Source organism: Notolepis coatsorum, assembly GCF_963971535.1.
Source record: "Notolepis coatsorum genome assembly, chromosome: 18".
Lineage (NCBI taxonomy): Eukaryota > Metazoa > Chordata > Actinopteri > Aulopiformes > Paralepididae > Notolepis > Notolepis coatsorum.
This window is the reverse complement of record NC_140182.1, coordinates 97,382,605-97,395,263: the sequence shown is the minus strand read 5'-3', so window position 1 is coordinate 97,395,263 and position 12,659 is coordinate 97,382,605. Positions and strand designations below refer to the sequence as shown.

General features: G+C 41.5%; 1 protein-coding gene across 1 annotated transcript in view; it reads right to left on the bottom strand.

The window, feature by feature from the left end:
* The window catches only part of vac14 (vac14 homolog), a 197,936-nt gene that overhangs the window by 184,688 nt on the left and 589 nt on the right, over positions 1-12,659 (bottom strand). The window contains exons 2-3 of the mRNA XM_084334890.1: positions 9,190-9,357; positions 3,801-3,951 (exon numbers count right to left, since the gene is read on the bottom strand). Coding sequence (XP_084191016.1) covers positions 3,801-3,951; positions 9,190-9,293 — 255 coding nt within the window. The 5' untranslated portion in view covers positions 9,294-9,357. The remainder of the gene's footprint in view (positions 1-3,800; positions 3,952-9,189; positions 9,358-12,659) is intronic.

Sequence of the window (12,659 nt, the reverse complement as noted above, 5' to 3'; positions counted from 1 at the left end):
TATCAACTATCCAGTTCGTTTTTATAGTGTAACGTTACTTGAAGGAGAGAGAGAGAGAGACTGAGACTTGTTACGCGCAACTCTAGTCAGTCTCGGAATGGATTTGGTAGGTTTTTTCTGCGTCTCTGTAGACCAGGGGTAGGCAACCCTAGGCACGCGTGCCTGCATAAGCACGCGGGGGCATTTTCATTGGCACAGGGGGCAGCGTTAAAAAATAATAATAATAATCATATTTTTTTTTTTTTTTGCTTTGAAATATTATAGTGAAATATTTTGCACTGTTGTTGCATTTATCTTGTTGAAATCCTCCCACAGGTTCTTTTTTGTAAGTCGACTGTTTTGCACACCCCTATGACAGCTATACAGCTGTTCCCATGGTGCTCAGCTGTCAGCAGTCAGCTGGCCTCCCGCACCCGCGCGCAGTTCCCAGGTAATCACACAGTGCTGCGGTTGCATTCTGTATGTGCCGTCTTTCATGATGGCAACCCCGCTAAGAAAGTTAAAGCAAAGGAAATTCGGGCATTCCAGCCCTCGTGGACAGACGACTACGGGTTTGTGTGTCAGAAGGACCGTGTTGTGTGTACTTTATGTTTAGAAAATGTAGTTTGCAGAACGTCAGGTGTGAAACGCCATTTTGAGACGAAGCATCAAAAAAGTTTCAAAGATCAGGCGGATAAGGCAGAATCGATTAAACGTGCCGTGGCCAGGTATGGAAAGCAAGCCAGCACCCTCAAAGTGTTCACGACTGCTAAAAACCACGCAACTGAAGCAAGCTATCGCATTGCTTATTGCATTGTGAAATGTGGAAAACCATTCACTGATGGCGAGTATATCAAGGAGGCTTTTCTCTGTAGCTCAGATGTTTTGTTTGAAGGATTGCCAAACAAAGAGACAATCAAATCAAGGATAAAAGATATCCCCGTGTCAGCTTGAAGTGTCAGAAAATATCAGAGAACAGCAAACAGCTGGATTAAAAGATGCTCCGGTGTGCAGCTTAAAGTGACCAACTACAGCGCCCAGATAACGGAGCTCAGTAAAGCAAAACTGTTTGTCTGCATTGCACCCCCGCCCCAACTCAGATTTAGGGTTGATACAACCATCATAATAATATTGTTAATAATAACAATAACAATAATGATGTAATAATGTAGAAATTATCATTAAAAATACCTGATTATGAGAAAATATTATTACGATGCATGGAATATTGTTGATAAGGCACACTAGTTACAACTATATTTCAAAAAGGTTGCTGACCCCTGCTGTAGACCGTGCCGCACCACCGGTCTAAAGTCTTAGTGAAGATTGATTTATATGAAAACCGATTTATGTATAATTTAGCTAGCTCGCCAACGTTACTGTGATTAAAGCAAACTTAAAAAAGAATTATAAAAAAGAAAAAAAAGAAAAGAAATTTGTTCCCGTTAGGGGGGCGGGCCGCCGCACCAAGGCAATGGTAGGGGAAACACTGGATTAACAAAAGGAAAGAGATAGAGATGCAAATATATCCGTGTGTATACATGTATAATGTGTAGTAGGGATGTCCCCGAAACCCGGTTCTAAATTAGAAAAAAAAGTATTGATAAGATCTGACGTTATCGGTTCTGCTATCGTTTTCTTTTTTTTCAAGGAATTTAAACGTTGCGAACTAATCTTGTTTGCCACTTTCTCGATCTCTTGGTCTCTCTCTCTGCGCGAGCGTCGGAGCTGTGCTGTGCTCTTACACACACACGCATACGGGTACAGCCTACAACTTCAGAGTTGTTCTGAAGCACACAGACAGGTCTGCTCTCATCATAGCGGAGAGAATGAAACGTTCGAAAAAAGCATGCAGAGCGCGATATGTGTAACATGAAGTTGTTACACTGCTATTAACCCTTTCACTGCCACACGACAGCCGATTAACCCTTTCACTGTGACAATACAGAAGGTTAGCTTAGCCCTTTACTATCACACAACCGACGGCGATGCTCCATCATTAGCATCATTAGCTCCGCGGATGCGGAGCTAATGATGCTAATGATGGAGCATCGCCGTCGGTTGTGTGATAGTAAAGGGTTAACCTTCTGTCGTGTGGCAGTGAAAGGGTTAACGTTAGCAAGCTAAGCATGCATAGCGCAACGTGTGTAACATTAAGTTACACTGCTATCTTAACGTTAGCAAGCTAAGCATGACCTGACGACCTGTGCAACGTTAAGTACCTTGTGTTCCGCGGGGAAAGACCGTTCATCACTGCGTACAACTTTGTTTAATCCAAACGTCCATTCAGAAACTTTGTATTATGAAATAATTCTGGGATGTCTGACTATTTCCCTATGCCTTGGTGCAAGTTCAGCTGAGACTGTTGACACGCCCACTACGCAAAGTGTGTGCTCTCTCACACACACACTGCTCCGGTCATGCATCCACTCAACTCATAGAAAATGCAGCATCATTTGTTTCTAAAGGTATCTCTGCTAATAAAATGGAGTATTGAACCATTTTTAACAGCTGGGTATTGGGTGGGACATTCTAATTTAAGAACTTTATAAATAAAATAGAAAGTCCCAAAATAGTTAATTTATCTGACTGCTTGTATTAATTGATCAAAAAGTAGCCATGTGCATTAATATAGTTATATAAAAGAATAATAAAGCAATGTCGATTCTGTTCTTAACACTTTGGTTGCCTTGGGTTAAATTAATGATATACCATAGGTTGCCGGCTCTATTTGTCTATGGAGAAGTACCCCTTCTTTGCATGGCTATAACTTTTTAAATTCTATTGCTACATTGCCATTATTAGGGCCCATTCAAAGTCCTATATGTATTGTTCATTGTGTAGCAACGTTAAACTTTTTCATTCACATATTCATAGTAAAGTATGGTCTAATGTATAAGTATGTTTTCATCTCTTTCTGCAGCTTTCTCCAGAACGTGATCTATAGCCCCAAATGCATTATATTGATGATGCAATACAGTTTTATGGCAATCAGCGCGATATAAAAAATTCCAACTAGACGTACTTCTAGAAGTTACTACACGTCATCTGATGTTGACCGGATGGGCTAGGGGGCGTTTATAATTCCGTGGGCAGCGTTATACCAATCATCTAATGTGGGTCAAATGTTGATAATAGCAGTTAGTATCGAAGACGGTAACGTTACACGCTGAAACTCACCCCAGTCTCCGCGCGCCGTTGGGCGATCATCGTCGAGTTGAAATCTTATCATTATGGGATGTAAATTTACCCGGTCCATCTCCAGCTTGTATAATGGTATATACGTCCAAATCATGTTGTTTATCGAGTTATTGGCAATTGATCACTGTGTAGTGTGACGAGCCAGAGTCGCGGGACCTATAGCGAGCGCCGGAAGTACTACGGTCGTCTAGGACAACCTCTATTCAACATCCTGTTTGGCGATTGCGCCGATCGGCCACCAGATGGCGCTCCTGAACCGCCAGAGAGCTCAGTGGGTCCTGCTGGTGGATCTCAGGCCAGCGGAGGGGACATATGAATCCGATCGCAGATTTTTGAAATATTGATATAAGGACGCTGTACAGCGTCCCCCGGCAACTTGAGCATGGCCAGCAATGACGTGAAAAGACGTTTCATGGCAGTCAAAGTGTTAATTAATTGTCTTTTTTTTTCTTGCAAAATAATCTAAAAGAACCGATAAGAGCATCGATAAAGTACCGAACCGTTAAGCAGTATCGATAAGAGTAGTAGTATCGATAAAATCCTAACGATACCCATCCCTAATAATGTGTGTCCATCTGCATATCTTTCTCTATGCATGAGTATCTTGTCGGTACGCTTACCTTGCCCAGGGCAATGGAGCAGGCTGCCAGTCCAATGAGACCTCCCTTGCGGCTGTGGGGATGCTGCGACAGGGCGAACTCAGAGGCCAGGATCTGGATAACATGTCTGATCTGAGTGGAGTTGTTCTGGGCCACAAACTCACGCACCAGTCTGGGCAGGAGAGACACAAACACACAGTTCAATTATGGTGCTATGTAGGGATGGGAAATGTGACGTTTACCTCAGGTTAGGTTATTTTTGGTGGTAGGAAGCTTGGGAGGGTAAGATACGCATAATTGATCAGCAGAAAGAGTTGCGTAAAGACCACACTCGGCACTGTTAATGTGCTACCGTATTAACTTGGGAAATGTATTTGTGGCGAGTCTGGCTGATACTGTGATTGGCCACATATGGGAAACACTGTATATGATTAGTTGATTTCTCAAAATGGACGTTGAAATAGATTATTCAGTTCAGGAGATGTAATATAAAGAGTATAGTGAAAAAGGGCAGAAGTACTGGTGTGGTGAGTCAAAGTGATAGAAGAGGGTTTCAGTTTTCTTCCAAGTATTAAGTTCAGTTTCAGCTAAATAAACATACATTTGTTGTTTAAATAATAATAAAAAAACATTTAAAAAAGATTTTTTTTTTTTTAAACACACATAAACAAACATGACAACACACGATAAGATACACAAGCATTAATATACGTTGGATATACATATCCAACGAAATTACCATTTATACCAATGTCTTATACAGGATATACCCCTAATACCTGTTATCTAAAAACCTACACACATATGCTCCAGCTCGAACCCCCCCCTCCCGGACCCCTCTTTGGATAGTACCTCCATTATCCCTCGCTCCTAACCAGACACTACCATTATAAGCTAGCTTTTATTCTCTCCACCACTTCTAACCACATTGACATTTTGGATTCATTGAGACCCAGAATTCTTGCTGTAGATATTTCTTGATAAATCACATCGAGATATGTAAGAAACCAAACTTTCCGGCACATTTTTTCCGGTTGAAACCAGCGTGATGCGATCAGCTTTTTAGCTACTGTGATACCCGATAAAACCAATCTCTTTAGCTGTGGATTTACTGCAAACTCAAAAACATCATTCAATAGTAATACAGAGGGGTGTACAGGTATATTCCAAGATACGAGTTTTGATATTTGTTGGGTCACATCTTTCCAGAATGTCTTAACTGGTGGGCAGTCCCAATACATGTGCATAAATGTCCCTTCGTCCCAGTTTGTACATTGGGAGCATTTGGAGTCTTGTTTAAGACCCATTCTGTTCAGTCTTATAGGAGTCAAGTATGTCCTGTGAATATAGTTAAGATTGATTTGTTGATGGTCCGGGTTCCTTGATGTAAGTCGGACATTTGCCCAGGCTCCTTGCCAATCAAAGTCACTTTCCAGGTCTGGTATATCCCTCCTCCAGACAGAGTCCAGTTGGAGGGTTTCATACGAGGACGTTAGTAATTGATGATAAAAATCTGAAACAAAACCTCTCGATGTCTCTCTTTCATAGAAGAATTTGTGGTATCTGTGGTGTTCAATTGGTATGTCTAATGGAACACTGTGAGACTTCAAACATAGCCGTAACTGTATGTAAAAAAGCCATGTGGACATGGTGAGATTACATTTTTTGCATATTTCTCCATAACTACAAAAACCCTGTTTGTTAAAAACATCCCCTAATGAGTGTATGCCTTGCTCTTCCCATATAGGGAATCTTATAGGTCGTTTTTCAATTAAGAGTGCATTGTTATTGAATAAGGGAGTATGATTGTGCCATTTTTGTGGGTTAGGATATTTTTTTTGTGTTTCACGCCATATCCGGATCGCATGGGTAATTATGGGGCCATAATTACAGTCGTTCACAGTGCTTGATTGGTAGTTTAGTGTATGCTATGTCCTTCAGTCTATGTGGGGCTACTATGTTTTCTTCTAATTTTCTCCAGGATACTAATGCTTGGGGGTCAAACCATGTTGTCAATGGTCTTAATGTGTACGTAGGGCTGGGCGATATGACGATATTATATAAATATCGGGTACAGTTCATTAACGATACACTTTTTTAACGTATTGTGGATATCGTGATGTTTTGCCCAAGAGGATTGTGTCGCGTCAATCTGGTCCACACCCGTTCAAACAACGCCGCCCCCACACACACTACTGCATCAAAGTTACTAATTATTATTAACAAAGGCATTCGTTTTGTGGCATTAACGTTATATAGTTAGTTACACGTTCAATAACATTAGCGTATTTACCCAAACATAGCAACGTCCGATGACGACATAGATAGCAAGCGTTACTGTTCATATCTCAGCCCGTGCGGAGTTGTGCATGCCCATTCTGCGGTCTGTTAATAAAGTTTTCAATCAGACAGATGTATGGAAAGGCTTTTATTATAACATTCGTTGCAATAAAATCATTATGGCTTGTTTAGTCATGCTGCGGTGCGCTGGTAATCACTCGTCTGCCGCAGGGAGCTGTTGTTGTCGTTGAGCTGAGCTCAGCTCTCGTCAAAATCAATTGCGGAAGTAAAAAACGCATAGAGCTTGCCGATTGGTGCTAAGAACAGCAGGGCGGGTTCAATCGGTGTGACGTAATTGGCAGACTCGACTGTCAATCAAAATTATGCTGTTGCCGGCTGAATGATCGAATGAATGAAAACGTTATTAACGATTGCAGAATGGGTACAATACAGTACAGCTCAATACAACAACAGTGGACTGGGGGATGAAGACCAGAAAAAGACTTTCGGCTTTTTTACATAAGGGTCCTCCATTTTCAATTCATCAAAACATTTAGAGACATACAAATATACAGTAGTTTCATAAAAATGCTAAAATGCTATTTATTGATTGATTGATTGATTTAAAACTTTATTAACATATTGCAGAATGGAAGGGCGGCTAGGTGGTGTAGTGGGCAAGGCACTCGCCACCAGTGTGGAGACGCTAGGATTTGCGTGTTCGAATCCAGCTCTCCACATTGTTTTTCAGTTTGGCTGGTCGTCCGCAGTAATACACATTGGCCGTATTACGGGGAGGGAAAACTGAAGGGTGGGGATCGAACGTTGTGAACAAGCGACTCCTACAAGTCGGTTGGTGCGCCTGCGCAGTAGAATCAGGAAGTGTCGGGGGCAGCGTGAGCCTCCCACGCGTTACTCCTCGACACTGAGAGATCGAGCTGCGCAGGTGAAAAGATGCGACTGCTGTTACCTCAAGTACCGGAGGGGACTTGTGCTATGTATGACTTAGTCCACATTGCAGCCGGCTTGTGGGAGGCAAGAAACAGCGTTCGTGACAGGGGAGGGTTGAATTGGATGATACGAAATTGGGATGGGAGAAAATATGGAAAAATGGGAGAAAAAGTGGATAAAAAAAAACATATTGCAGAATGGGTACAGTACAGCTCAATACATACAATTGTTAAGGGGATGCAGACCAGAGAAAGTCTTTCGTCTTGTTTACATCAGGGTCCCCCATTTTCAATTAATCATATTTCATATCTAAATCATATAATATCTCATTGCTAAATATATGCAATATATAATCTAATAATCCAATAATCTAAATCTAATATATAATATAAAAATGCTAAATGCATGGGTATTTTATTTAGTCTTTAATGTTAGCTTGCAAACTCAAATACTGTCTTGGTAAGCCTCATAATGAATTGTTTGGGGAAAAAAAGAAAAACATTGTGATGTGTATCGTGTATCGCCGAAAGGTCAGAAAATATCGTGATATCATATTTAGGCCATATCGCCCAGCCCTATGTGTACGCCTTAAAATAGTGGAAAAAATCTGGAAATGCCATGCCACCGTCTGCTTTATTTCTCTGTGCGGTGGATCGTTTTATACGTGGTTTGTTATTCAAAATAAATTTGTATGTGGAGGAGTGTAATCTTTTCCAGTAACCCTCTGGAGGGGGTAACGGTAGCATTGAACTGAAGAAGTTGATTCTAGGTAGTACATCCATCTTAACTATTGATATCCGTGTCTGTACTGAGTTTTTAAAAAAGATACTAATAATACTAATAAAAATATCAATAATTATCGATATCAAAATATAGGAATATATATATTTTTTTAATCGTGATACAATTTTTGGCCATATTGCCCAGCCTGTCCTTCCGTCCATCTGTTACAGTGTGAAAAAAACGCCAAAATTTTGGGACATTAGCTTACCGTCTTCTCCAGAGAGAGACAAGAAGATGGATACCAGTTTCCGCTCTGTGCGTTCAGTAGAAAGCTATCTGGCTGCATGTTAGCCTAGCTTAGCACAATGAATGGAAGCGGACATGACCGGTTAGCCTAGGCATTGTCCAACAAAGAGGGCTCCAGAAACAACATGTTAAAAAGTATTTTACAGTGGCTCTAGTAGAGACTCTTTCAGAAGCTAGGGGCTGGACCACCTGATTCCCCCTAATCTTTCCCTGCTATAACATGCATCTCACATGATGGCTCAAGAATGTCCCCTAGACTCAGGAAGAGGAAATACAGATGACAGTCCACTGCCATGTGCCTAGCAGAAAGTATTCTTCCAGACTCTCCCATCAGGCTCTCTCTCTCTGTCAACTTTGCAGGCCATCATTTTCTAAATATATAGGCATGTTTGATGACGTCACATGGTTTATGAAGAGTAATATAGCATATCGTATATGTCACAAATGTAACAGTTATATACCTGTATGTCATGTATGTCCCTATGCCATAAATGTCATGTCATATATGTTGCGTATGTCTTAAATGTCACTATGAATTGAAAATGGGGGACCCTGATGTAAACAAGACAAACGTCTTTCTCTGGTCTGCATCCCCTTAACAATTGTGTGTATTTAGCCGTACTGTATTGTACCCATTCTGCAATCTGTTAAATAAAGTTTTCATTCATTCATTCATAATCACGCGGCATACAGCCAGCAAACACTTCTATAGAGAATCAAATTAGGAAAGTTGAGACTTATCAACTACCTCTTGAGTAGCCTTGGTGAGGTAGACTGAAATTCGTATAGATAGAAAATAGTTGGCAATTATTTTTATAATCAAAACAATTAGTTGGGTCTATCTATGTCATGATGCACCTCCATGGCCTGTTGTTGACGCCATTGGATGTACAGCGAGGCAATTTGTTATCCGATTAATCAAAATAATAAGATTAAAAAAGACAGATTCATCGATTGTTACTTAGTTGCAACCCTACTCAACGTAGGCTAATGTCCAGACTCATGTCCTGTTATATCTGTACGCATAGGAACATGCTTCCCTGGGCAGAGAGAGAGAGAGAGCGCTTCATTTAAACATCACAGGAAACACAGTTAAGACGGTTTACTTTACAAGTTATGGATTGAAAGAGACACTCGAGGCTGTACTCACTTCTCAATCTCTAGGGCAGCGACTTTCCTCTTCTCATAGAGCTTGTCATTGAGCGCCCTGACTATGTTGGGAGTCAAAGGTGAAAAGTCCTTCTCCGTATTCATGTTGTGATTGTGGAGTGTTTTGGAGAACTAGTAGGCTATACTGATGAGCAGTGTGAGAGGTTACCTGAAAGAAAAACACATGAATAGAATGAATTAGGCTATACAAAACTCTAATTCTAGCTTAGAGGGAAAGAACCAATGGCTAAATACTAGCCATGGACTAGTAAGCTGTGGTGTTCCACAAGGAAGCATACTAGGTCCGCTACTGTTCCTAATTTATGCAAATGACATGTCGTCAGCTTGTGACTGCAACTTGTTCCTGTTTGCGGACGACTCAGCCCTGCTGGTCTCTGACAAGAACAAGTTACAGGTTGAAAAAACCCTCAGCTCAGAACTAGGCAAAATCTGCATATGGCTCGCTGATAACAAACTATCATTACACATGGGCAAAACAGAGTCCATTCTCTTCGGTTCAAATAACAAACTCAGCAAGACCGACGGCTTCTCAGTTACAGTGGGTGACAATATTGTCACAAGGAAAGAAGATATTACCTACCTGGGTTCCATCTAGAGATGTTCCGATACCATTTTTCCCTTTCCGATCCGATTCCGATACCTAAGCTTTGGGTATCAGCCGATCCGATATTTATCCGATACCAGTGCATACAAAAAAAAATAAAAAATTATATATATATATATATATATATATTTTTTTTTTTTTAACGGATACTGTTATACTGTTTTTAGTAATAACTGGAAAGTAATGGTATTTATTCAACAACAGGTGATTGTATAGATTTGTATTAGTATCATTAATCAATGAGTATGGGCTGCAGCACTGCAGATATACCCTACTCCAATGATCCACACGGACATTAAACGGTGTTGCACTCGCTACTCCGTGGCTCTGCAGATATACCCTATTCAGTCTGTAAGCTAGTGGCAGATAGAACGTTCATGTTGTGATTTTTGATGCAAAATAAATATTCAACATTCTCTTTTGAAACTCCGCCTCAGACTCTTATCCTTTGGCACTTGCTGTACTTTGCTTGCAGGTCTGCAGCCATTATTGCTGGATTATAAATAGCACCAACTTTAGACACGGTAACGTTATCAAGCTAAGCTAACTGACCTAGCTCGTCTTCCCGCATTGACATTTGATAACGTTAGTAATAGTCAGCTAACGCTAGTCAGTAGCTACTTAACTTAAATACAATTCACCGTGGGTGCATTATTGTTGATAGACGGTCACGGACAGTGTTAGGTCCTGGAGAAAGGACAGGCGATCATCTGATTTGATGTAACGTTAAAGCGGATGTTGTTCCAACTAACTATCTTTCCAGCTAATGCTATCATAACACCAGCAAAACACATCCCGTCCGAGCTCCCCGTCACACCGCACTGTCGGGGACAATGGAATTTAAGAAAGTGTATCTGCTGTTAAAATGACACAGCATCACACTTTAAAACATGTTCATTTTATAATCCTCACTCTCCGCAGGACTCGGCAGGAGATAAATTACATCATGGGATCGGAGGCTAGAATTTACGTGTACTCGCCGATACCGATACCAGCATTTTAGGCAGTATCGGCGGCATTTCCGATACTGGTATCGGTATCGGAACAACTCTAGTTCCATCCTAGAGGCAAATCTTTCCTGTGACAAAATGGCATCCAATGTAATAAAAAAAGTCAACCAACAAACTCGATTCTTGTACCGGATCTCGTCACTGGTAGGCCTGCCACGATAACACATTTTGCTGGGCGATTAATTGCCCCCGAAAATATCGCGATAAGCGATATTATTGCGACCGGTTAGAGAATTTTTTTGAGAAATGTATTTCCCAAAACTTTTATTTTGAAGCCCACCGCTCCGTCTTTTCCGGTTTAAGACTTTTATTTTGAAGCCCACCGACCGGACCGGAAGTATTGTTGTGATTATCCTAGCCGACAACTTGTCTCGTCCGGTTGTGTTTTTTAGTTTTAACGTTAGCTACTAACGTTAGATGCAGCTACTACAGGCAATCAACGATGAGGAGGAAGCGTCAAAGCAGTATTATAATAGAATAGCTGTGGTGCGTAGGCACTGCAGCACGACTCGAAAACGACCTGTTATAATAAATTAATTCATGTTTAACTTGTCCCCGTCTCCAGTCCTTTGACTAGCCCCACCCGTTCATTGTAAACAATGATGCATGTAATTGTATTAACGTTATTCTGTGTTATTCTAACGTTACACTACAAATAACGCTACTTGGTTAAAAGGAGCAACACTATTGAGAAATGTAGTTAAGCTATGTGGTGTTGCCCCACGGAGCTCCTGTGCTGTGCTGTAGTAAAGCCAGCGGCCCGCCTCCCAACACGGACAGTGACTGACAAGGGGCACTGGTTCCGCCTCATTAAAACAAACGCGCAAATAGCAATTAATCGCGTCCGTCAAAATCATTGCATTCATTTAAATTATCGCGGCAATTAATCGATTTATTGCTTATCGCGGCAGGCCTACTCACTGGTAAACAAGAATACCCTGAAGACTCTAGCAGGAGCACTCATTCAAGGGTACTACGACTATGCTTGCACCTCATGGTACCAAAGCACCTCAAAGGCGCTAAAAACAAAATTACAAACATCTCAAAACAAACTGGTCAGACTACTGCTTGACCTTACTCCTAGAACCCACCTCACCCCTGCCCACTTTGACAACCTAGGATGGCTTAGAGTAGACGACAGAGTACAGCAACTTGCAATGGGCCTGGTCTACAAGATACACTACACGACCAAGGTACCCATGTACATGACAAAATACTTCCCAAAGGTCAGTGAATACCACGATCACAACACCAGAGGGAGCTCCACAAATCATGTTAAACCCAGATTCGGCTCAAACAAGGGACTAAACACGTTTCGCAATTATGCCACATCAATGTGGAACGCCCTACCCAAAGCTGTAAAGGAATGTGAATCACTAGTACCCACTTTCAAAAACACTCTCAAAAAACACCTAAGGGAAACTGCAAATCGAAACTGGCCCCTGTAAATGTCCGAACACAACCCCCTCCAATGTACAGTAAATTACCAAGTATGGTCTTGTCAATAATCCAATGTACAGTTTTGTTTGTACAGTTGTACAGTGTCCCCCACCCACCCCTCCTACCCAACCCCCCCCCCCCCCCCACTCCTACCCACCCCCCCCCCCCCACTCCTACCCAACCCCCCCCCCCCCCCCACCCACCCAACCACCTCCAATGTACAGCCCCCCCCCACCCCCACCTACCCAATCCAATGTACAGTTTCTACGTCTAATGTATATACTCTTTTTTTCTGGACTCTTTTTGTATCACAAACAGTACTGTAATTGCAAATCTGGTATGTCATAAATGTATAGATGTAGCAGTACTGTCTATCTGTATGTCATGTATGTCATA